The 26526-nt window shown below is 25.0% G+C and overlaps 1 protein-coding gene across 1 annotated transcript; it reads right to left on the bottom strand.

The window, feature by feature from the left end:
* On the bottom strand, nucleotides 1-25609 carry LOC100203080 (glycogen synthase kinase-3 beta-like). Its single transcript, NM_001309721.1, is given in 8 exon segments — nucleotides 1-164; nucleotides 242-428; nucleotides 577-770; nucleotides 2116-2222; nucleotides 2295-2425; nucleotides 7803-7913; nucleotides 9610-9887; nucleotides 25522-25609. Coding segments are annotated over 8 exon segments (1260 nt in total).
* Nucleotides 25610-26526: the final 917 nt, after the last annotated feature.

Here is a 26526-nt window from a genome sequence, read left to right as displayed (position 1 = left end):
TTAAGAAGCTTCTGTTGAAATATTGATTGATGTCTTATTAGAGTCCGTAGTATTTACTTGATTAGAAATGGTAGAAGAGGAGCTTGCCAGACTTGTGCTACTCTGATGTTTCTTTACAAAGTCGGGAATAAGTATGGACTGTAAACTCGGTTTTGAAGATAATTCTACAAAAAAAAAAAGTTCAAATTAAAAAAAAAAAAAATTAAGTAGAAGATTAAGAAAAAAACAGATATTCTCTAACCTTGCGCCGAAAAGTTAAACAGCTTAGGCATTTCTTTGTTATTTGGTAATCTTACTCCTTCAACGCGCAATTCGTCAAAAAAAGGATGAGCACAAGCTTCTAATGGAGAACACCGACTGCTTGGAGTGTACTCCAATAATTGTGAAGTCAAGCTAATAGCATCGCTTGGCGTTTTTGCGCGAAAAACCTTTGTTTTAAATAAAATTCAAAATATAAACTTTGAATCAATATCTAATAAACAAAAATCAATAAAAAATAATAATAAAAAATAGTGATTACAAATAAAATTACAAAAAAAAAAATACAAATAAAAATTAAAAAAATTAACATCTAACCCGGGACCAAGGATGGGGTTTTATTTGAGGAAAACGGAATTCTGTATAATGTTGATTCATTTCACGAATCTGTTCTCTGGTGGGAGTACCAAGAACTTTGATAATTTCGACTAATTGATCAACACCACTATCACCAGGAAAAATAGGTTGGCCTAGTAACAACTCAGCTAAGACACAACCGGCTGACCATGTATCTAAAACAAATTAAAAAAACAAATTTTTTATAATACAAATACTGTTAAGAGCAAAATTATTATGGTTATTAAAATTATATTTGGATAGCATGTTAATAGCTATAGTCCTTTGATTTGTAAAAACTCCCTTAGTCACATAGCGTTTGTTATTAACTCTAATTTGAATCAAGCCTAAGTATTTTTTATGCTATTTCCTACTGTGAAACCATTTTGCTTTTTATTCATCTCCTTTCATAAAAGTGTGCTCTTTTCGATGCTGCTTCTAAACAAATTAACCCAGCCCTAATTCTTTATCCATTTGCCAATACTGTTTTTTAATGACTTTAATGCTCATCATACTGAACGACTCTAGTGTCAATGATTATATACATATATAGATACATATAAATATATTTATATAATTATATGTAGGTGTGTGTGTGTGTGTGTGTGTGTGTGTGTGTGTGTGTGTGTGTGTGTGTGTGTGTATATATATATATATATATATACACACATACATCTATATATATATATATATATATATATATATATATATATATATATATATATATATATATATATATATATATATATATATATATATATATATATATATATATGCTCTGTTTTAGCAGAGGTTCATGGAACTATTTCTCCATCAATTATAAGGAACTTTTAAATTTTATTATCACCTCTATTTATGTAAATTTCTGTTTGCTTAAAAACAAACCAAAATGCATACTTGAAGTTTTTATTTCAATGAGCATAATTTTTTTATTGATTGAATTCACATCCCAAAGGCCAAGAGGGCCACTACATTCGAATAGGTTATTATAATTTTTTTCAAAATTTTGACTTTTTTTTTTGTATTTACTACCCTCAATTAACTCTAAAATCGGAAACACAAGCGTTGATGAACAAGGGCGCTACACAGAAAAAGTTAAGTGTGATACTAAAAAAAAAAATTTAAAAATATACATTTTTTTAAAACATATTTTTTAAAAAAGTATTCCTTAATTATTGAAATAAAAAAACTTTTATAAATTAAAAACTTACATACTAAACACTAAAGTACACTAAAACAAAAAATAAAAACAAACAAAAAGCAAACTTTTTATTAATATAAAAAGTTTCTTTTTGAACAATTTTAAATTAATTTGTTTATATTTTAAAAGAAATTGTCAACAAAATTTATTTTAAAGACTAAAAAATAATAGCGAGTTTCAATAAAAACAACAAAGTGTATTTTTCTTTGTATAAATTCATTATTTAATATTTAATTTCTATTTACAACATACATCAACAGCAGTATTTATTACTGAACTGTCCTGTTTAAATATGTTAAATATATAGATATTCAATTTACCTATATTTACTGTATAATCAGTGGCTCCAAAGATAAGCTCTGGTGCTCTGTAATATCTTGAACAAATATATGCTACATTGGGCTCTCCAGGTATCAAAACTTTTGCACTACAAAAAAGGATATAAATCATTTAACTGATGCAGAGAAATAACAAGATTTAAACAAAAATCAAAATTTACCTTCCAAAGTCACATAACTGGAGAACGCCTGAATCTGGATTAAGCAATAAATTTTGAGGTTTTATATCTCTATGACAGACACCAAGAGAATGTATGTAAGCTAAAGCGCGGAACAACTGATAAACATATAACTGAAAAATAAAAATAAACAAAATTTCTAATGCATACTGTAATCTAAATGTTTGACACAATTACTGACAACATAAAAATCTTTTTTTTTTTAAATTTTTTGCTTTAGGTGCATAAAGAAGACCTAACAGTCTTGTCACAGAGCACGGCAGAAGAGGATTTGACTAGGAAGTTCAAGCCTCAGATGGCGCAAAATATTCCTAGAGCTTACTTCAAACCGTGAATCTCTTGCTTCTTAAGCAAGCGTTTTAACCACTGCGCCATGGCCATTTAAATCTAAACCATGTCATTCACTTGTTATGATAACCAACAATTTAATTGAGGAAAGAGTCATAATATAAAATATAAAATATTAAGCATAAGAACATTAAATTAGTATTGATTCAAAGATACACACATGCACGCCTTTAGTTTGCCACTTTCATAGGAAAATTTTACAAAACAGATTTATAGGGACAAAAAAATTATGACGACATAAACATTTTTTTTAAATTTTAAAACAAATTAGTACTTGTATATGACACAATATACATATAAATTTTCCCTTCCTTAAGACGATTATAAATTGAGCTTTCTTAAAAACCACTTAATCAATTTGATTTAAAGTTTAAATTGCTGTTGTATGGTAACTTATAACTATTAGAATATTACTTTTAGTAATTGTTTTTACTTAACATGATACTTTAAAAAATGATAGTAAAACACAAAAAATACAATATTTAAAGACTTTGAACAGTATAAAAACAATTTAAAATAGAATTGATAACAAAAACATTATCATAAAAAAACAATCACAATGTATGGACCAAACAAGTAAGATTAAATTAAAAAAAAAACAAAAAAACGAACAGTAAACTTAATACCAAACTTATTAAATTTCATATGTTATCTAGATTTACTGCTTCTTGATCCAGCATACTATCAAAAATTTAAGTAGGGTCATGGCACCCCCTACCGTGAAGAGGCACCATGGTTTTTGAAAAAATCAGTAAATTTTTTATGTTTTTTTTTTAATTTATTTTTTTAGTACTGTTTTATACAAAACTAACTTATTTCAGTAATAATATATTTTTAAAAAGATATATTTTTAAAAAGATATATTTTTAAAGATTTGAGATGATTTTTTATTGCCTTCTTAAGAAAATCTTTAACAGTAAAAAAGTTTGACAAGTTTTTTTTATGGCTTGAAATTTATACATTTATAATTTATTCGATTAGAAAGATGCAAGGTTCAAAAAAGAAAAAAAAATATTGGAAAAAAGCTATTGTATTCTGAAGAACAACTGCACCCAGCACTTAGAGCTTTAAATGAAGGTGAAAAAACTGTGTCAACAAAAAGTTTAATGTGAAGCATTGATAAGAAAATGGTTTAATGAGGTGTATGAATTATTAGGTGATGATGCCTAATACCTTAATGATCCATCTCGTGTTTTTAATTTAGACAAAACTGGTTTTGAGTTAGCACCAAAAACTGGAAAAGTAATTGGCATTAGAGGAAGAAATGTTTAGGAAGAATGCAACAACAGCGATAAGGAAAACCTTACAACTCTATTTTGCATAAATGCAAATAGTGAATTTGCACCATCATTTTTTTTGTACAAGTATGCTCGAATGCCAAAACATTGTATAAGTATGCCCGAATGCCAAAAACTATTATTACTGCTGCACCACCAGGTTGGGGTTTCAGTAAGTGACAGCGACTGGATGACCTGCAAATACTTTTATGAGTACTTCACATATGTGTTAGTACCATATTTGAAATCTTACACAATTACCAATATATATGTTCATGGATGGACATTGCTCGCATCTGTCTAAAGAGCTCAGCATGTATTGCTCTTCGGAAAGAATTCATTTGATTTCATTGTCTCCTAATGCTTCACACATCTTACAACCATTAGATGTGTCAGTTTTCTGACCAACAAAAAAAATGGCAGAACATTTATCGACAATTTAAATTGGATAACGATTTTAATGAAATTCACAGAGAAAATGAACTAATGTTGTTGAATAATTTTGTTATGAATCCAAATATGAAAGAAATTATTATTAACGGATTTAGGTTGAAAGAAATATTCACATTTAATGTGAAAATGTTGATTATAAAAAAGTAATTCAACGTATTAAATTAAATTCTACAATTGATAATAATGAAACAAATCTTTCAAGCCAAAATAATGTGGGAAACATAATTGAAAATAACGTTGCACCTGAAGTACTGTTCCAGTTTGAAAAAACTGGAAATAAAGGATCGGGAGGAAAAACTGATTTCAGAGACCTATTTAATTTTTGGAAAAAACTGAAATTTTACGATAGCTCCAAACAAACCAGTAATTTAAAAGAAGCCAACAATAAAGTATCGAACAATAAAATTGATAAAGAATCATATTTAGATATTAGCAGTACGCAAAATGAAAATGTATCTAGTAATGTTAGGGAATTTGGAAAATGCGTAATAATTGATGAATCCAGTGAAAGTAAATCAGCAACAGATCCACTACATTCAAATAAACAAATAATAAAAGATGTAAATCTAGTAAACGACTTTCTTTTATGGCCAAAACAACCAATCACAAAAAAAAAAGACTGAAAAAAGTTGAATGAGTACCGAGCGTTGTAACTTCATCCAAATAGTTAGAGATTCAAATAACTAAAGAAAATGCAAAGGAAGAAGATATCAAAAAAACTGAACATAAAAATAAAGCTGCTGAAAGAAATGAATTGAAAGAGAGAAAAAAAAACAAAAAAAAAACAAGCTGTTTCAAAATAAAATAAAAATAAGACAAAAAAAAAAACATTTAAAAAAAGAATTTAAAAAAAAAAAGAAGGTTAAATTCAGAAAAAAGCTTTGGTGGATAATTTTATAACCAATGTCTTCGTTTTGTAATCATATTAAATTTATGTATTTGTTTGTTGATTTAAATAAATAAAACTAAAATATACGATTTTTTTCATACAGGGTAGGTGAAGAATCGATTACAGTAGGTGATGTTTAATCATGGTATCTGACAAAAAATTAAAAATAACATTAAAAAAATAATTTTACTCAAATTTGAATAATATAAATTAGTTAATAATTGAGTATAATACATTAATTCGAAAACGCTAAATAAAAATCTCTTAAGGTTTTGGAGTTAAGAAGTTTTAAAGTTAAAAGTTTTCTTAAAGTTGCAGTAAGGGGTGCCATGACCCAATAATCAATTTTTTCATTCAATGGGTTTTTAAGTTTTTGCTTTTATTCAATTTTCTTGTTTAACTGTTTTGCAATAAAATAAAGCAAGAGAAAAAAAAATTGGTTTAATAAAAAGACAGACTATGTTTTCCTAAGCCTAAGTATATACTTAAATTTCAGATATTTTTCAGAATTTTTTGAACAGAATTAGAACAATTTAAGCAAAAAATGATGGCAACAAGTTTTTGAACATTTAATTAATATGTTTTTAATTACTGTGCCAATGTAGTCTGTAAATATCGTAGCTGCATAGTCAGAACCATGATGGGAACTTCCCAAATAATTGACCCTATTTTCTCTTTTCTCTAATGCAATTAAATAAGGATAATCTGTGAAGGGACACTTGTTTTGCCATGTAGTATGCAACATTAAACTTTCTTCATATTGAATTCAGTGTCTTCTGTGGCCATTTTTCCACTTTATATGTACACCTTTTCGGGTATGTATTTTGTATATATTTTTAAGATTTGAATTTGAGCTGGCAATGGCAAAGCCAGGAGTGACTTTAATTCAAGAAAATTTTAATGGATTTGTTTCACATTAGGATAAAGCATTTCATATTTTTGAATTTAGATTTTTTTAACCCTATTCCACTGTACTAGTTTGTAAAGAAAAGAAAATTAAAAATGCAAGTAAAAATGTTTAAAACAGGTAGGTTAAAATGAATATCACCTATAATCAGTTGAAAATAAAAATCTATAATATTGGTCAAAAAATAAATTGGTCAAAAATGAAAACGTCATAAATTGGTCAAAAATAAAAAAATTACTATAATCGGTTGAAACAATTTAGACCTCCATAGGATATCTGAATATTAGCTTCACTTTTTAGTAGATGTTCTCTTTGTAGAACAGATTAATAGGTTGAGATTTTTGTACATCTAACTGTCTGACATGTTATAACATGCTTTGAAATCAACACTGAACTTAATGTTGGCTATTAATAATGGCTTTTTTATGTTACCATTCATAAAAATTGAATTATATAAAAAACATTTGTTATTTTTATGAATAGTAAAAAAAAATTAAAAAAATAAAAATTAATAAAAAAAAAAAGTTTTTAAGAAAAAACTAATTGCGAAGGTACAAAAAACAGGGGTCAAATTAAGTGAATCACGATTCAATTAATTTGACCCCTGTACTTAGTGGTTTATTTTTCTGATGATTGTTCATTTAACAAACCTTTAGATTATAATTTTTAGATAAAAGCATAAATATTTTTTTATTGAAAAACAATTATTCAACACTTATAGTAATAGAGTTCATAGTAATCAAAATACCAAAAAATTTATAACTAGAAATATTTCCAAATATTGCAATTTACAACCTTTTAATTTGTCCCTTGTCTTTTCAAAAACAATTCAAAGATTATAGTTAATACTGCTAACTATAGGCAAGTAATGTGCAATGCGATCAAATCTGTAGAAAAGTGCACAAAAACATTTTCACCACAAACAACTTTTTTCATCACCAACTTAGCTCAAAAAAAAAAGAAAACCTTATTTAAATTTCTGTTTAAACACAGCACTGCATCATTGTTTTCCTTATTTTCCATTATTATTTTTAAATAGCAAAAATCTTTAAACTGACAAAATATTTAAATACATACTTATAACTGTTGCTGTTTTTGCTATTAACAATTATTATTATAACTGAAACAAGTTGAGCATATTCAAAAAATTGTTATTTATATTTAAGCTTGAACAACAATCATTTGGTAATACCTTTTTCTTATGGAACTCTTATGTCTCTAAATGCTGCCAACCAATTTGTATCTTTAAGCTTTACATGCCAAAACCACCTTAACATTCCCTGACACACCCTATTAGAAACACTCAATATTACCAATATCTCACATTATGTTTTTAAATTGTTCTCTAGTTGTTAAGATAACAACACACACTAAAACATCAGCTTCATGATTTTTTCTTAGACAGAAAATCCTCAAAATGATAAAAAGTTTCTTAAATATCTCCGTTCAATTAAATCAACAAGATCTAACAGGAAGGGATAACTTCTAATTTTAGGGATGTCTTTTAGAGCAAATACCTTTAACAAAAACTATATTAAAAATCAATTTTTAAAAAATTCACTTTAAGGCTAACAGCAACTTGAAAATTATAAAACCAATAGTAGTAATAATCTAACCTTTATATATATTATTGGAATAGTTTGTCTGTTTTTTGTATAGTGTCTTGCAACTCTATATACAGTCTCTGGCATATAATCCATAACAAGATTCAAATAAACTTCATCTTTCTGAAAAGAAGATAATGTAAATTAAATCATGAAAGAATATCACTTCCCATAAATGGCATTATTGATAGCATAGGTATAAAAAACCTTGAAAACATTATTTTTTTAAAAAAAAGCCTTTAAAACCTTGATAAAAAACAAGATTACTATACAAACTTCAATGTACAAATAAAAAAGTACGTAAGTAAATCAATTTAATATTCAATATTTTTAAAAAACATTTAATTTTTTTGTATAAATAAATCTAAGGTTATATGAATCACATTCAAATAACCTTAAATAAATAAATGTCTTGTCAAAAAGATTATATTACACTTGTTTTTATAATATTATAATATTTAAATTAAAATAAGCTTAATTCAATTAATAAGTTTTTTTGCTTTTAAATGCCAATAAATCTAGTAAATTAAAGGTTGTTTTTTTCTAAGAAACTGTTTAAATGAAGTTTCATAGTTAAAATCATTGAAAGTTCTTGGTTTTTAGCAAATATCCTGGAAAAATAAAAAAATTGTCCTGGAAATGGTCCAGTTCAATGTTGAGCATGTGTTCCAGGTAATACTTTTGGTCTGAATACTAGATCTAGAAGTAATATTACTGTAACTACATATAGGCGAGCTTCTTCTAGTAGTAGAAAAGAAGCTCATCTTTTACAGATGAGCTTCTTTTCTACTTCTTTACTAAAAAAAACTATATAACATTTTTGCACTATCAAGGTCCAGATTGTGCTTTTTGTCTGTGATTAGATTGCAGAATCACTAAATCAGTGACGAACCCAGAGTTAATCAAGAGATATCATTTTATCGTTGTCTGCACTAAAAATAAGGGTTTTTTTTAAGTCTAAAGTTTAGTTAGTAATCAAACAACAGTTTTGAATGTTAAATGATTTACAGCAATTAATTACTTTTTAATTCATTTTATTGTCCTGAAAAAAAAAATAAACAAGATAAAATAAAGAGAAAATTAATTATTTAATACTGCATTTGAAGCTAAAACCTTTTTTTACTTTTTTTAATAAAAAAAAGCAAAACAAAAATAACAAATAAGAAATATTTCTGGGGGCTTTTTTTTGAGCACCCATACTGCTCCAGCAGAACTAAAAAAGGTCAGTGTTCGTACTTGCACTAAATAGTCTTTCTGAATCAAATATAATCATCACTGTAGTTATATTTCATGTATTACATTTACCAAAGTGGAAAAGTCTGCAATTTAAAAATTAAAAAATGCAAAATATATTTAGACAGGGTGAAACTAAAGCGTATATACATTCTAAAAATATTATTTCAAATAACATTTTTAATACAAAAAAGTTACAATAAACAAGCACTTGAGTAATTTTTTTTAAACTAAAAACTAGAAGGAACATTGACATTTGACACAATCGATATTGTCATAATAACAGTCAGTAACATTGTTGATATTGTCATAATAATAGTCAGTTGAACTAAGAAAACATTAAACTATTAAAACTTGATCTTGATAGTATATATGACATTATGTTATTTTATATTTATATTATGAATACTATATATAATTGTGATACTGTATATATTAAGTATATAATAATAACAACCTTACTAATAACATACAATGTCTGGATTGAGTTTACAGCAGTATATGAAATAAAATTAAATATTTATGTTTATTTTGTATGAATACAAAAGATAAATTTTATAACTATTCATAAATAAAGTAAACATACTTTTTCTCCATTAGTATAAAAAAAATGACGCAGTTTTGCAATGTTACAATGATCTAGTTTACGCCATATCTGCAACTCCCTGTTTTTAAAACGTTTATCTTGAAGTACTTTTTTGATTGCTATCATATCAGTGCTATCGACAATTTTTGCTTGATATACAACACCAAATGAGCCATTTCCAATAACTTTAGTGTCACAATAACTTATCTCTTCAGTTTGATCAGGGTACGAGGCAGTTGTGGCCAAAACACTAGTTACTTTGCTACCATCTTTATCTCCTAAATATAATATTATAATATAGTTATTATGTCAAGGAAACATCAAGTTTGTCAATTTTTTTTTACTTCAACGTCGACATTTGATTAAAAATCAAAAAAACTAACACAGCATTTTACTTTTTTTGTTTTTAAGTATTAAATATTAATGTAGCACTATTTATTGTTTTATGTTTTAAAGATATGGAAAGAAACCAGCTTAAACATTCTGTTTTTACGAACGCGCATAACAACTTTTAATCAAAAAATTTTCACTTAATTTAGATGCAGCATTCCGTTTTAGCCAGGATACTTATGTTAAATAAGTACTCGCAACAAAAGTTCGATTCTTTTTTTAATTGCAACAAATGCTTTTTATTCTTCTGTCAAACTTTTAATTCTTGAAATTAAATTAATTTATTTTTAAAATGAATATTAAAGATCAAACTAAAAAAAAAAACAAAAAAAAAAAAACTTTTTTTTTAAACTCTTACTACATAACACAATAAAATGTTTATTATGAATTTTTATTTTAATTATCTATTTATAACTAAAATAAATTGTTTGTTTTTTATTTTAATTATTTTATTTATACTTAAATTTAATTATTTTAGATGGAATTAATATCCTTGCTTTACCGTAATTATTTAAATTATTTTATTTATAATTAAAATAAAATGTTTGTTTTGTCGATTTTTTTAAATTAATTTAGTTTTAAAAAAACATTTGATTTTCTGTTGTTTTTTTTATACGTATATCATTTAGAGTTTAAATAAAACGTTCGCTTTTCCTTTTTTTTTAATTCAACTATTTTATTTAGAATCTAATAAAATTGTTTATTTTTCCATTTTTATTTTTGGTATTTTTATTTAGAGTTTAAATAAAACATTTATTTTGCCTTTTTTTATTTTAATTACTTATTTAGAAATAAAATAAAACATTCAGTTTGCCTTTTTTTTTTAATTCTAATTATTTTATTTAGAAAACAAAACATTTGTTTTGCTGTTATTTTTTAATTGAAATAGCAAATAAAAATTGCATAAACAATAAATAAACAGCATATAATAAATAATAAAATAATGTGCATGGTAGTCTACAAATGCAAACAAAGAATACGTAGATGTTCACTAATAAATATTAAAATGAATCTCAAAAAAAAAAAAAAATATATATGTCTTGTCAAGCCCTGACAAGACATATATATATCAACCCTCGAAATTAGGAAAATTGAGGTCGGCAATAATTTGCCGACCTCAATCTTTTAGAGGTCGGCAATAACAATTTGATACAAAGGTCTTACCACAAAACATCGAAAAGAGGTCAGCAATTTTTTGCCGACCTCAAACACTTTCAGGTCGGCATTGCCAAATGCCGACCCTAATTCTGAGGGTTGATATATACATACATAAATATATATATATATATATATATATATATATATATATATATATATATATATATATATATATATGTATATGTATTGTGATAAAGCGTAGAGTTTAGAGCACTTTATGCACGCAAAAAATGATTTTACATATGCTTTTTACATTATAATAAAAACATTTTTTTGGAAATATTTAAATAAATCTAAAAATTGTTTAAATACTTTAAACAATTTTTAATCAATATTTACATTACATAATATATTTACATATATTATATTGTGTAATATTTGTAAAATTAACAAAATAGTTTTACGTCTCTTTATGAATTCGAATAATTATTTGAATAAAAAAGACAAACATTTAACAAACGTATTTACAATTATTTTAGTTTTAAAATTTTAATTTAAATTTTAGCAAATCTGTTCATTTAACTTTTACTTAAGGTTTTTATCAAAGGTTTTTATTTTTAAAGTCATTTAAAGCGTCTTTTACATTAAAGATAATTAAAGAGATAATTACAATAAACGTAATTTAAAAAATTAAAAAAATTTTTTTTTTTATTATTAAAAAACATATTTTTAAAAATATTTTTTATTTTTTTATTCATTAAGTATAATTTAAAAAAATTATATTTAATAAGTTTCACTAACTATGGATTTTTTAAACATTGGAGACATTGAAGTTTAAAAATAACTAGATCTTAATAAAACTTTTATTAAATTATTGTAATTGTTATTTTTATTATTAGTCAAAAAGAATATGGAAAAGAAACAAAACTTTCTAAATAAATTTAGGTTTCGTTTTTTTGTTTTCCTTATGTTAACTAAAATAGAAAGCTAAACTTCATTCATTCAAAAATTAAACTTGCATGAATACGCAAAAAAATTAAGTTTGTGCGATTGTTATAAAAATTATTAAAAGCAGTTCACTCTTAATTGCCAACAAACAAAAGTTTTACTATAAATGGATATTTTAAAATCTTTTAAAAAAAGCAAACTTTTTATACATTCCATTGTTATAAAACTTTGTATCAAGTTTTAAAAATTAAGTTCGTAACGAAATTCATTTTTTTAAAACATTCAGTTAGTGACCAAAGGACAGCTATGCCACTTAATTACGTGAAATAAGAAATTCCGTTTTAATTTATATTATTGTTCTGAAGAAAAAATAAAGTCGCTAAAATAAACTGAAAATTATTTATATACTACTGCATTTAAAACCGAAATACTTTTTTTTCTGTTTTTAATAAAAAAAACAAAAGAAAAATTAAAGAAATAAAATAATTTTTGGGCGCCCATACTGGTCCAGTGGCACTAAAATAGGTTTGTCCCTGACTAGTTTGGGATAATTAAGTAAATTGCGCTAGTTCAAAAAAGTTAATATTGATAAATTAAAAACATTATAAAATGAAAACCAAATAAAAAGTTCTATGACTTTAAAAACTTCATTTTGCAAATGTGTCACGCATTTTTTTATTCATGGCAAGGTCTGTATATATATATATATATATATATATATATATATATATATATATATATATATATATATATATATATATATGTATAAAAAAAAAAGCATTGTTAAAAAGACTTACGCAGCTAGATAGTTAAGTACAAAATGGTGATTTTCATACGCATTCAGCAGTTTTGCATTAAGCAAAAACTTTTTTATTTTGGTATATTTAAATTACCTTTTAACTAATGTCACATAAACGTAACATTTGACATTTATTCAGAAAATATTAGGTCGTAAAAAAAGCATTTAACTGCAATTGTGAATTATTTTTGTTAAAGAAAATGAATATTTTATAAAACTTTTTTTTAATTAAAATAATTTGAAATAAATATAATTTAAAAAAATTAAATTTAGTTTTGATTGAATGTGAAATAGTTAGTAAAATGTAAAAAGAAAAAAATTTAGTTTTAAAGGAATGTAAAATAGTTTTGCAATATTTATTAAAAAAATTTTTTTCTTGTCATCTAACTTATTACATAAAACATGAATCTTTAGATATGTCAAATAAAAAATGTCAAATAAAATATGTCAAAGCAAATAAAATTATTAAAAAAACAAAATTTTGTTTAAGATTTCACCAGTAATTTATGTTATACTTGTTTAAATGATTTTTAACGCAGTTTAAAATTAAATTTAATTAAAATGTGGTACTTTAATATACGCTAATGACACAATCAACTTTTAATGATGTAAATATCGAAGCTGTGTTTACATTTATTAGCATTATTAGTTACATTTATTAGCATTAAGTGTTTTTGTTACACAATAAAACCTCATAACAAGCAGGCTTGGCCAGGAAGGCGTGCAATTTCACATCATAATATGACCACACAAATAATATTTGACTTTACTTAACTTGACCACGCTGTTAATATGTTTTGAAAATTTGTATATGTTTTAAAAAATTGATATAATTTTTTTTTATTTAAAAACATTTATAATAAAAAATAAATACTTATATAAATATAAAAAAATATATATTATTCATTAATGTTTTTATAAATTATCATTAGCAGTGATTTGTTACTTTATTTAAATGTGTTTCAATAATATAAAAACATAAGTAAAGATCAAAGTTATTTAATTCAAACAGCTTTCAAAAAAGCTTGTCTTTTTTTTCTTCTTAACTAAAACTTTAATGACTCTTATATAAAGTTTATTAAAGAGCCCTATTCAAAATATTATTTGCATGGTCATATAAAGACTTAAAATTGCATGCCTTCCTGGCCAAGCCTGAACAAGGCCTGAAAATAAGTTACATTAGGTAGAATTTCATAACTAAAAAATTTTCTTTTCAAATTTATATGTGATGTTAGAATAATAGGGTTTTATTTCCCTCTTGTGATGTTGAGAGAATTTGAACAAAATTTGTTAAAACCTCTCAAAAAAATTAGCGAGTAACAAATGAAAAAACTAAGTTAATTTATTTACTTAATTTATTAAAAGTTTTTTTATTATACCAACTTTATTTTGTTTTGAATGCAAAGAATATTTTTCCATACAATAATTGCTGCACTTTAAATTGCAATATAAAAAAAAGTTTAACATACATTTTGTGCAAATTTTTAATGCAACCTCAGAACACGTATATAAGGAATAAAATTATTAGTAAAAAAACAAAAAAATGTTTAGGAAAGAAAACCAAAAAAATAATTGAGATAAAAATGAGCTTATTTCTTTTTAAGAATAAATAAAATTTAAATATTGAACAATATTTGGTAATATTTTAAAATAAATTTGAAAGTTAAGTTCAACCCAAGCATTAACTTTAATTTTGTTAAACTTAAATATATTTTTTTAATCAGAATAAAATTATATATTTTTTAAATCGAAATTAAATTTTTTTTATTAGAATAAAATTATATATTTTTATTAAATTAGTTTTAAATTAAATCATTTATTATTTTATCAGAATTAAATTCTATATTTATTATGATCTTTACTTCAAGCTTGAAGTATTAGTGTTTTTTTTCAAGCAAAAAAATCAATCATTACAATAAAATAAAAACAAAATAAAATATAATAAAAAATAAAGATAATATAAAATAAAATCAACTTTTTTTTTACTATTAATTTATTTTTTATTATTAAATAGAAATTTAAAAGATTTTTTGTTGCTGCATTCAAAGGTTGTATGAATATTCTGGTGCTCACAAGAAAAAAAATAATTTATTTTATATTTTTTTTATGGGTTTTATTTTACATCTCGTTTATTAATGTGTTTACACATGTATACATATTACAGGATAATATATAAACTAGTCCTTTGGGATCACGTCAAATGCGTAATTCCCAAATTAAAATTCCCAAATTAGAGTTAAAAAAATCCATTCTCCAAATAAGGTTTGCCAAATAAAAGTTTAATAATAATTCTGAAAATTATTAAAAATTAATTATTATTAACTATTAATAGAAAAATAGCATAAGAAATTCTAATTTATTAATTGTGTGAAACTTGAAATGAAACTACGCAATTGCGTAACTGTGAAAATGTTGGAAAAAACTTCTTGAAAGTTGGAATTAAAGATTTTAGGGATTTTATTCGGCAACTTGCTTGTAAAATTCATTTCTCAATGTTTGCAAATTCTTTGCAATGCCTTCCAACATCAGCAAATATAATATAAAAAAAGTTAGCAAGAAATAAAGTACAATCTAAAAAATTAATAAATTAATGTAAGTTCTTAGTTCTTGTTTTTTCTTTTTTTGTTTGGTATTTTATATCAACTGAATTAGGTGATCGTGACTATAATCTTTTTTTACTTATCGGCATCAACTAAAATCTTTTTTTTATTTATCTACTATCATTTCTCGACTAATATTTTTAAAAAGCCATCTCTGAAATATTTGAAGAACATCACCTCTGAATCTGAAGAACACCATTTTTGAGTATTTATATCAATTCTGCTCAACAGCGTTAACTTAATTTTAATGAAAAAGTTTCGAAAAAACTCACTATAGATCTTAGCTCAAGAAAGAGTTTACAATTACAAAAAATTACCAATAAGTGATCAGAACAGATTATATTATTAAACTATGATGTTCATTTAACCGAAACATCGTACTTAATTAAAATCTTATATTATTTGGACAAGCAATCGTGATTTTAGGAAAAAAAAGTTATAAAAAAATATAATCTTCAGTCTGTTTTTTGTTGTTGGTACAAACATTTTTATTTTGTGTTACGACATAAATTTAATTTTTTTTGGCCTTAATAACATTTTATGACTATGAATAAAAAAATTATTGTTGTTATTCTTTGATCCTAAGATTGCGAGCAATCGCTTACGATCAATATTCTTTTGAATTTAATTTAATACTTGTGGTTGTTTTTGCCGAGACTTAGTAATTGTTACTTTACTTTGCTATGCGATTTATTTATAAAGATAACTATTATTAATTATTAAATTGAACTCGCAATAAATGTAGAATATAAATCTTACGAACTCGTGTTTACTATTTTCAAAACCAATTTAAATTCTTTTTTTCTATTTTTAAAACATTTCTTTTGATTATACAATTTATTATGTGACGATGTAAGGGTCATCCATAAAGGCAAGTTTCCACTCATCATTTTTTCTATGGGAATGAAAAACTAATCACATGAGCATGCGCAGCACTCCATCAGACAACCTCCAAGGGAACAAGGAAAATAGTTCGGTTTAAATGTTTGACTGAAGCAAATTAAGTCAAACTTTGGCTGAAATGGGATATTAGTTTGAGTTAAGTCAATTTTCCTTAATTCAATGTTAAAGTATAAACACCAAATATACATTATTATACTAATAAAAGCATGAAAAATGTTTAAGTAAAAGAAGTTACATATTGTATTCATGCTGCACACCCAAAAGGTATCCTTGAAAAAAGTTAAAAAAAAAAACACAACAACTTCCTTACTATTTGCTAATAAAATTGCATCTAAAAGCAAGTGACTTTTTGTTAAGAAATTTGTTAAAACTATTAAATAATTGCTTATTTAACAATATTTTATTATGATTTACTTTGTAATAATTATATTATAACATTATTTCACATCTGATAACGATCTATTATATTCAGATCTAAATACAACAAAAAAATTACAGAAAATATTAGGCTAGTGTTATTTATGTTTTATACAAAAGAAGTTCTAAAAAATTTTTTTACTAAGATAACTTGATTTTTTCGATTGCCATGCAAAAAGTAAACAAAAGAAATTTGCTGAAAAGGATAAAAAAAATTGATCAACTTAACAAAGCTCCAGTTATCCGAGGTTTGACTTAACTGGAAAATTTTTTATAGTAATCAGCTAAATAATTTCAAAGGATCAAATGAAACAGTTAGCAATAACAAAAGTTCGAGTTAACTGGTGTTTGACTTACCAGGAATTAAGTGTAATTATAATTATTCATAACTATAAATATAATTTATACTGATATAAAAATTTTTTAGCACATGAGCTTTTTAGAAATGTACTTTGTTCACAGAATGGTTAGCATATAAGGATAAGTATAAACAAATGCAAATATGTCAACTGGGGATAAAATTGTTTAAACAGTCTTTTTAAAAATGGTATAATATTCTTTATACAATTATATAATATAATTTAAAGTGGTCCCCAAGTGCCAAACAAGTTGTGCTCATATCTTAAATAATCCTTAAAAAATAAGTTTCATGTTAATTAAACTTTCCAAAACAAATTATTTATCCTGTTAGTGAAAAACTTTATAATTTTTATGGTATAAATTTTATGGTTTAAAGGTAAGTTCCAGCTATTTGATTTTTTTTTTTAAATACTGGTCCAACTAATTTACTTTTGTAGTTAATAAAAGATGTCAATACAAAAAAGTTTTTTCAAATAACCTAAACTCAAGTTATAAAAGTTATATTTGAGTTTTTCATTCTGCAATTAATTTAATGTAGAAGAATGCTTTTATATATAACCTTTTATAAAATGTATAATAACGAAACAAAAATAACACGATTAAGTGAGGGTTTTAAAAATTTAACTTATATTCATTTTATTTCAAAAAGAGAACTAATATTAGTGCTATAATATAAGATATGTAAACTTAAAAATTTACATATTTTTTATTTATAAAATTTTAAAATAGTGAAAATAAATTTCATTTCATGGTAAATGAAAACAAAATATTTTAATAGAAATAAAAATAAAACAATATACAAAAGCGGTATTCTTTGTTTAACTACAATTTTTATTTTATTAAAATTCTCAAGTTGAACTAAAATGTTTAATGTAGCATGAACGTTTATTTATAAAAGGGGAAAACCCAATCTAATTTATTATTCAAACCAGATATTTTTACAACGTAAAAAACTATGCAGATTTATGAAGTTAACCGGAAGTATAATGGTAACTATTATAATTTGTTTTTGGTAATTTTAATTAACTCAAAACTTATTTTCTAACGTTTTTTTCAAAATAAACATAACTTGTCACAGCACTTGGGAACCCCTTTAAATAAAATGTGCCTACAATTTAAATAAAATATACTGCTAACAAGCAATTTAATTTATTTTTAATTTGAGCATTACAAGCAATTTGTAACTTTATTAAAAAGCATTTCACAAAAAGAATTTAAAAATTATTATAAAAGATTTGAACTTATTCATGCCTACTGTAATTGAAAGTAAAAAAAAAAGAAATCTTTAAAAAATATATAATACTTGTTTAAAAGATTGTGAGATAAAAACATTAAAAAAAACTTCAAAACTTTTTCAATAATTAATTTTAAATAATTTTTAGAAAAATATTTTAAAGAATTATTTAAAAAGACATGGAAGAATAGAAAAATAAAAACAAAATATATGCCTATAAAAAAAAATTATACTCTGAAAAATCGCCTAAATTCAATAACTATTTAACTTTGGTCATTGAATAATAAATAACAAAAAATGAATGCGCATTTCAATTTTTACAAACTTTTTTTTCTCCAATAATATTTTATATCACTTTGTGCTTAAGAATCATTAAAAAAAATGAAAGTTTATTTGAAATCTGCTGAAATATTTGTTTGCAAAACAAAAGTTTTGAAATTATGCATACTATTGAAATCTAAAATAAGCAAAGTATTGAATAAAATGATCAAACTTCCTGTTCTAGACAACCACACAGTTCTACTTCCAGTTTTTGTTAAGGTGATGTTGGTAGAATATGTTTATAAAAATCTATCAATTATATCAAGAATATGTTTATAAAAATCAAAACGTCTATCTTCAAAGTCTTGCCATGCATTCCCAAACACGATGCTCAAAAGTTTTTCGACATCTTTTCTTCTCTGCATTGATAAAATGGCTTAAAGGTAAACCTTCTTGAGTGTTAAGTTTTTCAAATATCTGTTATTAACATTTCATTTATTTAGTTAAATGAAACTTTTCAGCATCTGATTCAAAGAAAATTTTTTGCATTACTCTAACTTTGATCCAGTTTTAGTTATCTTTCTTTTTCTTGATAATATAGATTCGTTTTACATCACTTATCATAAGTAGATCCTTATAGTATATCTGCAGTGAATTTGTATCTTTTAAATTCCAGTTAATGCCACATTTTCTCACTTACCTACTTGTGAGTAAATGTCATAATACTCATCTTTGGATAAAATTCACATTTTCTTAGCTTTTTTCCAACCTACCAAAAATCTGCCAGTAAAAAACTATAATCACAAACTGGAAAATAAAACTGTATCTTGTTTATACTTGCAGAATTATTGGGTTGAATCTGAAGAAAATGTATTGCTGTTCTCAACACAATATTATTTTTGCTTTAGGAAATACATCTGTTGCAAAAAAAGCGTAGTAAGTTCTTTGATTGAAAATTAATATTCTATAAAAAATGCAGTAGGGCTGATGATACCTCCTGACTGCCTTTGCCTGCTTGTTTTTCTGTCCAGGTATAGAATAATGGCTTAGTTCAGCTATAATCAGTAATACATAAATCATAAAAATTTATTTGTCTTGAATAAAATGCCTCTCTAATGAAAGCTTTTGGCAAGGGCCGGATTTGCAGCATATCGAAACAATAACTTAAAGCAGTTGGTACATCTGCTTTTAAAAGTGTATAAAACGCATTACCTTGTTTCTTGTGAATCCTTTTTTGAGTGATAAAATCATTTCTTTAAAGAACTTTTTATTTGTATGCTCAACAAAGTACAGTAACTGCACATATCAGAAGCTGGAGACTTAAAACCTATATAAAACTTCTGAACATTGCAAAATGGACCTTCTTATTGTTTTTACAGGTTTCATTGTAGAGTGCTTAATTTTTTAATACTAAGATCACATCGCGAATAAATTCTCCCCGATTTATTCCAACTATAATGGCTTTCCGTACTCCGCAGTTGACTTATGAATGTTCTCACAGAAGCATTTTATTCAATAGACTTATGGCTTCATCTGTCTCCACCTCGTTTGTCTTCTACAGGATGTCCAACACTTGTTTTCTTGTTATATTTTGCAATCTCGTACGACCTATTTTCATTACACTGAGGAATAGGTTCATTCCACAAACATTCAAGCATGGTAACTGGTCAGATTTTAGAAAACACTTTATTTTGAAATTGTGTGAACCTCCTTTCTTTTGTTTTTGGGCTGTGGGTCTTGGCCGCCTTCTTTTGATAACACTTGAAAATTATAACATATTGGCAATCATGTTATCTTGTCTCTGTTTATTGGCCTCTTTATAAAAATTATCCCCTGCGTTATATATAGGGTGATGTGCTTTATGGATAACCCCCTTGATTGCATTTACAAACGATTTGTTTTACTAAAACAAAAATATTAACCAAAAAAGAATTACGTGATGATAGTAAACAACCAGGGTTAATATTTGACCGGGGTTGGGTTTGATAAAATAAAGCCGGGGCCAAGTTTGTGAACGGGGCTGCATAAACATTTATACATCGTAAAGTATAGTTTTTTTAAAATTCATGTTATACTTTGTATGCATATATAAACATCATTAACATCAACATGATCATCATAATCATAATCATCATCTTTCGGAAAACACTACACCATATCAATATTAAAGTTTATATAAATATGAAAGGATGTTGTATGCCAGCATCTAAATAAATAGCAAACATATATGTTTATATCCATAATATATATGGATAAATCTCAGAAGCAATCTAAACAATTTTATTTTAATAACGTATGAATGAAAAAATTCAAATTTTATATTAAATATAATAAATTCCTTATAAACAAATAATATGTTATGAGTTAAGAAAAGACCTTTTTCAAGTTAGCTAAACTTCACACAGGTAATAATTTTTTAATAGTGAAAATATATTACAACTCATTAAAAATGAATACTTTAAAGATAAACTTTTTCACAATAAAAACATTTTTAAAGTAGAAACTTTTCCATAGTAGAACTATTTTCAGAGTAGAAATTTTCCTTGCATAACTATTTTCATAGAAGAAACTATTCCATAATAAAACTACTTTCATAGTAGAAACCTCTCTATAGTAAAGGTAAATTCCAGAAGAAAGAAATTCCTTCTGAACTAAAAGTTTCTATTATAAAAGTTTTTATTCCTTCTGGACTAAAAGCTTATATTCCTACCCTTCAATTTTAAGTCAAACCTCATTCTACTCCATATTTTATACCATCTTGAGCAGTTGCTTTATTATTTATTTAATCTTTTTTACAAGAACATCTCTTTTAAGAACAAATATCCTTTTATTTTTCCAAGAAGCCAATGTTTCAAGATCCTGTCTGATGTTAAGCTCTGTTATTCTCAGTTTACTAAATTTTGTATCTTATATCAGATGTTAGGTTCTAGAGACTTTTGGTTAGTCTTCAACAATATCATTAACTAAAGTAGTCTAACATTCAATCTTATTAATTATATAATATTTCATAATATTTAATTTTTAAAAAGTGCTAAATAAGTGGTTCCAATTTTTCAAAACTCTAAAAAACACTTTGACCTCTCTAACTATCCTACGATTTGTCTTCACTCGGTTATTATTTTCTTTATACAAAGGTTTTGAGATTATTAAATTATTTCTTACAAACTGCAGTAAAGTTATTCTTGAAGGCCTACACTATACTTTATTTCAAGTAACTTTAAGGATACCGCAAGGTATCTTTTGGTATCCTTAAATCTTTGCTCCTGTATTGTTTCTTATCTACAATATCAATCTTCATGAAAATTTAAAATCTTTTTTTTTTTTAGATTATTCACCTCCCCAAGGCCCGAGGGGGGCCACTACAGCGGAGGAGGCTACTCATTTTTTTTGGTGCTTTTTTATTCGCGGTGCAACTCTCTCTCAACTCTTTAACTTTGAAACACGAACCTTGCCGAGCAAGGCCGCTGCGCGGAGAAACTAAGTTGAGCGCGGTACTTCCAGGGACATGGTGGGAGTTGAACTCTGAACCTCTCGCTTACAAAGCCAGCGCTCTTACCACTACCGCATATTCCTAATATCGCATATATCTAAAGTGGCTCTATTTGTTGACGACTCAACTCATGTCTTGACAAAAAATCTTCACTTTTTGATTGCTTAGAACAAGCAGCTGATTTTTAATCTGATCTCTTTTCTGTAACAGCCTAAGGCTTGCTGTGGCTTATGGACTTAAATTCTGGACTTAAAATCTGCAATTTTTGTTAGACAACAAAACTCATTTATTTACTGCAAAAAAGTATTGCAATAATATTGGTATTTCTATATTGATTAATAACCCTTCTTACTCTTAGACAAAGTCTAAAAGCACATTATAAATGTAATACGCTCGTAGTGTAGATGTAGAGCACTAGTTTCATAAGCGAGAGGTACCAAGTACAAACCCCATCATGCCAATTATAAGTCAAACTTTATTCTACTCCAAATTTTTTACCATCATGAGCAGTTGATTTATTATTTATTTAATCTTTTTTTCAAGAACATCTCTCTTAAGAACAAAATCCTTTTATTTTTCCAAGAAACCGATGTAAAAAGGTCCTGTCTGATGTTAAGCTCTATTATTCTCAGTTTACTAAATTATCTTATATCAGATGTTAGGTTCTAGAGACTTTTGGTTAGTCTTCAACAATGTCATTAACTAAAGTAGTCTAACATTCAATCTTATTAAGTAGCCTCCTCTTCTGTAGTGGTGTTTTCAGCCTTGGGGAGGAGAATTAACATTAAAAGAAAATAATAATAAATTAGACCTGCTTTATCTGCCAAGCTTGAGCCACTCTCCTATTGTTGTAAGATTGCATTTCTTTTTTTTTCCTACAAATGCAATCATGGTCAAGGCTCAAACAAGCTATCTTCTCTATAACGTAAACCAAAACTCATTCTTGCTTGTTTCTTATTCAACAAGTTGCATCCTTTTCCTGTATCTGTCTCTTCATGCTATAAAAACTTTTACTAATCTAGTTTTTTTCCTTGCACATCAAAGAAAACCTTATAACTATTAGCCATCTTCATGTTTTTTTTTTATATGCAACCTACAACTTTTCAAGTCTTCAGTTAACTATTTCCTAGTTTTTTTACTTATTCTTTATTTTAAAGTAACTCATAACTTAATAGTGGTTGCTTGCAATCTTATTGGAAGTAAATTAGAGTTTGAAAATATATAAATATATGCCAGTATTTAATAAATAGTAAATGAAAGCATAAAATGATAATATTTAAAGTACTATAAATTTTTTTCAAGCCCTAGCTATCAACCCCTGCTAAGCCTGATAGATTAGTTTAGGGCTTGGTTTGAAAAGTCTCATTTTTAGCCGGAGCCCCGGTCACTTACTACGTGATGGCAAAACTAATTTTATAAACAACAAACTTGAAAAAGTTAAATGAAAAAGTGACAGAAAAAAGATTAATGAAAAATAGATTAAGAAAAAAGATTAATGAAAAAGCGACAGAACTTTAATAAACACATGTAGTTTAAACTTATGTTAATTTTAATACTAAAGGGATATTTGAAACAAACTATCTACATATATATATATATATATATATATATATATATATATATATATAGATATACATATATATATATATATATATATATATATAAACACACACACACACACACACACACACACACACACACACACACACACACACACACACACACACACACACACACATACACACACATTGGTTTGTATAGAGGGTACAAACTTTGAAGAAACTGTTTTTAAATCAAATAAAGATTTAAAATTTTTTTGTAAATGTTTAAAAAATAACAAACTTGAATTAAATAGTCTCAAGTCCATAGCCATGCTTATTGTAAATTCAAAAAAAAGAAAAGATAGTTTAATAAATCATAACAATAACATAAAAGTTATATTGGATGATGTAGTCATCGAGTTTGGTGATTGCGTGAAACATTTAAGATATCTTGGTAAAATAAGCAAATATTTAAATCAATGGACCAAAAAGATAATCTTTCAAACTATAATTGCTCCTCACTATAAATACTGTGCTTCTATTTTTCTTGTAATAAACAATAATAACTTAAATATCCTAGAAAAACTACAAAACAAAGCAACGAGAATTATATTAAAATGTCAACTTACAAAACAGAAATGCTAAAATTGCTTGGTTAGATCAGTGTAAAAAATGAAATTATTTTTAAATCATTACGTTTCATTCATATGCTACATCAACTGAAAATGATATTTTTAAACCGTTCTATTTAAAAAATTGTAAATTACATCAACATAACACTAGGCAAGCTATTTTCATAAAAGTAGCCAATATAATAGAGCAGGGCAGAAGTCATTGTTTGTGTATGGTTTAAAACTACACTATGAAATAGCTTGTTGATTTGTTCAACTAGACACCGAAAAATTCATAAAAAAACAACTTCAAACATTAAAAAATAATCAACTTATTAAATAGTGAACATTTATTTTGTAAAAGTTACTAAACTAGATTCAGTGGCTAATTAAATAAATATATATTAAAAAATCAATGCAAAAAAAGAAAAAAAAGTTTGAAATTGCTTAATCAATATAATGTTTATACTTCAAAATTGTTTTAATTTATATGCATATATAAATTTTTTAGTCATTAAAAAATCATTTTAACAAATAGTTTTTTGTGTGTTAATATTTTATTCTTTTATGATAAATAATACAGATTTAAATAATATGTATATTTTACACAACACTTTAAATGAAAAATATATTAAAAGAAAAATTAAATTGAAGCATTTGACTAGTAAAATAATGCTAATAAATCTTAATAGTCGACTATTAAAATTTATTAGCATTATGTAAATTTCATCTTTACAAAAAGAAAATTGAAATTATAAAATAAAATGAATTCAAAACTTGTATTCTTAAAGTAAAACTTAAAAAAAAGACAATTTATTTCCGTAGCTATAGGCTTTACCTAAAGTCATTTAAGTTGCCATAAAAATTATCTCAAGTTGTTTGGAACTTATTTTTTTTACCAAATTCTACATCAAATATATATATATATATATATATATATATATATATATATATATATATATATATATATATATATATATATATATATATATATATATATATATATGTATATATACATGCATATATGTGCAAGATATATTTTTCTCCTTTTAAGACTCTTGAATTTAATTTTTTACATACAAACTTATATATATTAAAAACAAATTGACAAAAATTTGTAACTCAAAGGGAAAATATATAAAAACAAGTTGTAGCTATAATTGTGATTAACTTTATCAGTTATCATTTTAATAGTAAAAATGTATACATGTGTGTAATAGTATTAGTAACTTTTATTAACTAGACTGTACACAAACTTACGAGTAATTCTAATTCCTCCATTGTTGCTAGGGGACATATTTTTCCCTGTGTCAACTAAAGTAGTCGTCCGCACTCTTCCCCCACTCATGAAAAAATGCCAGCTATAAGTTGGTGAAATGGACTATTCTTTTTTGGATATAGTTTCGTAAAATAACCATTAGAAGTTTTATATAAATTCAAATCTAAGAGATTTATTTAAGGAATTATCTTCTAAGACAATTTATTGAAATTGTCATTAAAAATCCCCAAATAACCAAATCTATACTTAAATTTTTTTTTTTTTGAAAACACAATGCAAAGCTAAGAAGTCGCTTTCGCAAAATGATTTTTAAAAGCACTCCTGCAATGGATTATGGAGATGAATATTTTTCGATTTTTATTTTCATGGAGATAAAACCAAATTTAAAAAAAATCTCAAGAAATAAAATCTCAATATTTAAAACTAGGAATGAAATTTTTGTTTAAAGAAGACTTGAACATATCATAAGTATTTTATTTACTAATTTTTAGCTATTTGTTTTCATATTTATTATTATGCTCTTTTATTCTCACTGTTGTCTTGCTTTATATATATATATATTATTATTATTATTATTATTATTATTGTTATTATTATTGTTATTATTATTATTATTGTTATTATTATTGTTATTATTATTGTTATTATTATTGCTATTATTGTTATTATTATTAAAACTTTACGAAATTACTTTTTTATTATAATTTCATAAAACCATTATTTTTGTGACATCATTATTTTGTATTAATTCTTATTTGCTTTGGTAATGATAATAAAAAATTACTTTTCCATGTTGTTTCAAGTATTAAATATATCATACAAAAAAAAAAAGGTTACGAAACAGTATTTATTTTTCAAAATAAAACATACTTTGAAAAAAAATTAGGATTCATCGAGTTAAACTACGAACAAGACCTAATGAGCCCAGAGTTTCACTCCACAGGGCGAATAGATGTGGGTTGTAGTGTTGAATATTCCATTCATTT

Source organism: Hydra vulgaris, chromosome 01 (assembly GCF_038396675.1).
Source record: "Hydra vulgaris chromosome 01, alternate assembly HydraT2T_AEP".
Classification (NCBI taxonomy): domain Eukaryota; kingdom Metazoa; phylum Cnidaria; class Hydrozoa; order Anthoathecata; family Hydridae; genus Hydra; species Hydra vulgaris.
The sequence above is the reverse complement of the archived record's forward strand: the minus strand, read 5'-3'. Positions and strand labels throughout refer to the sequence as shown.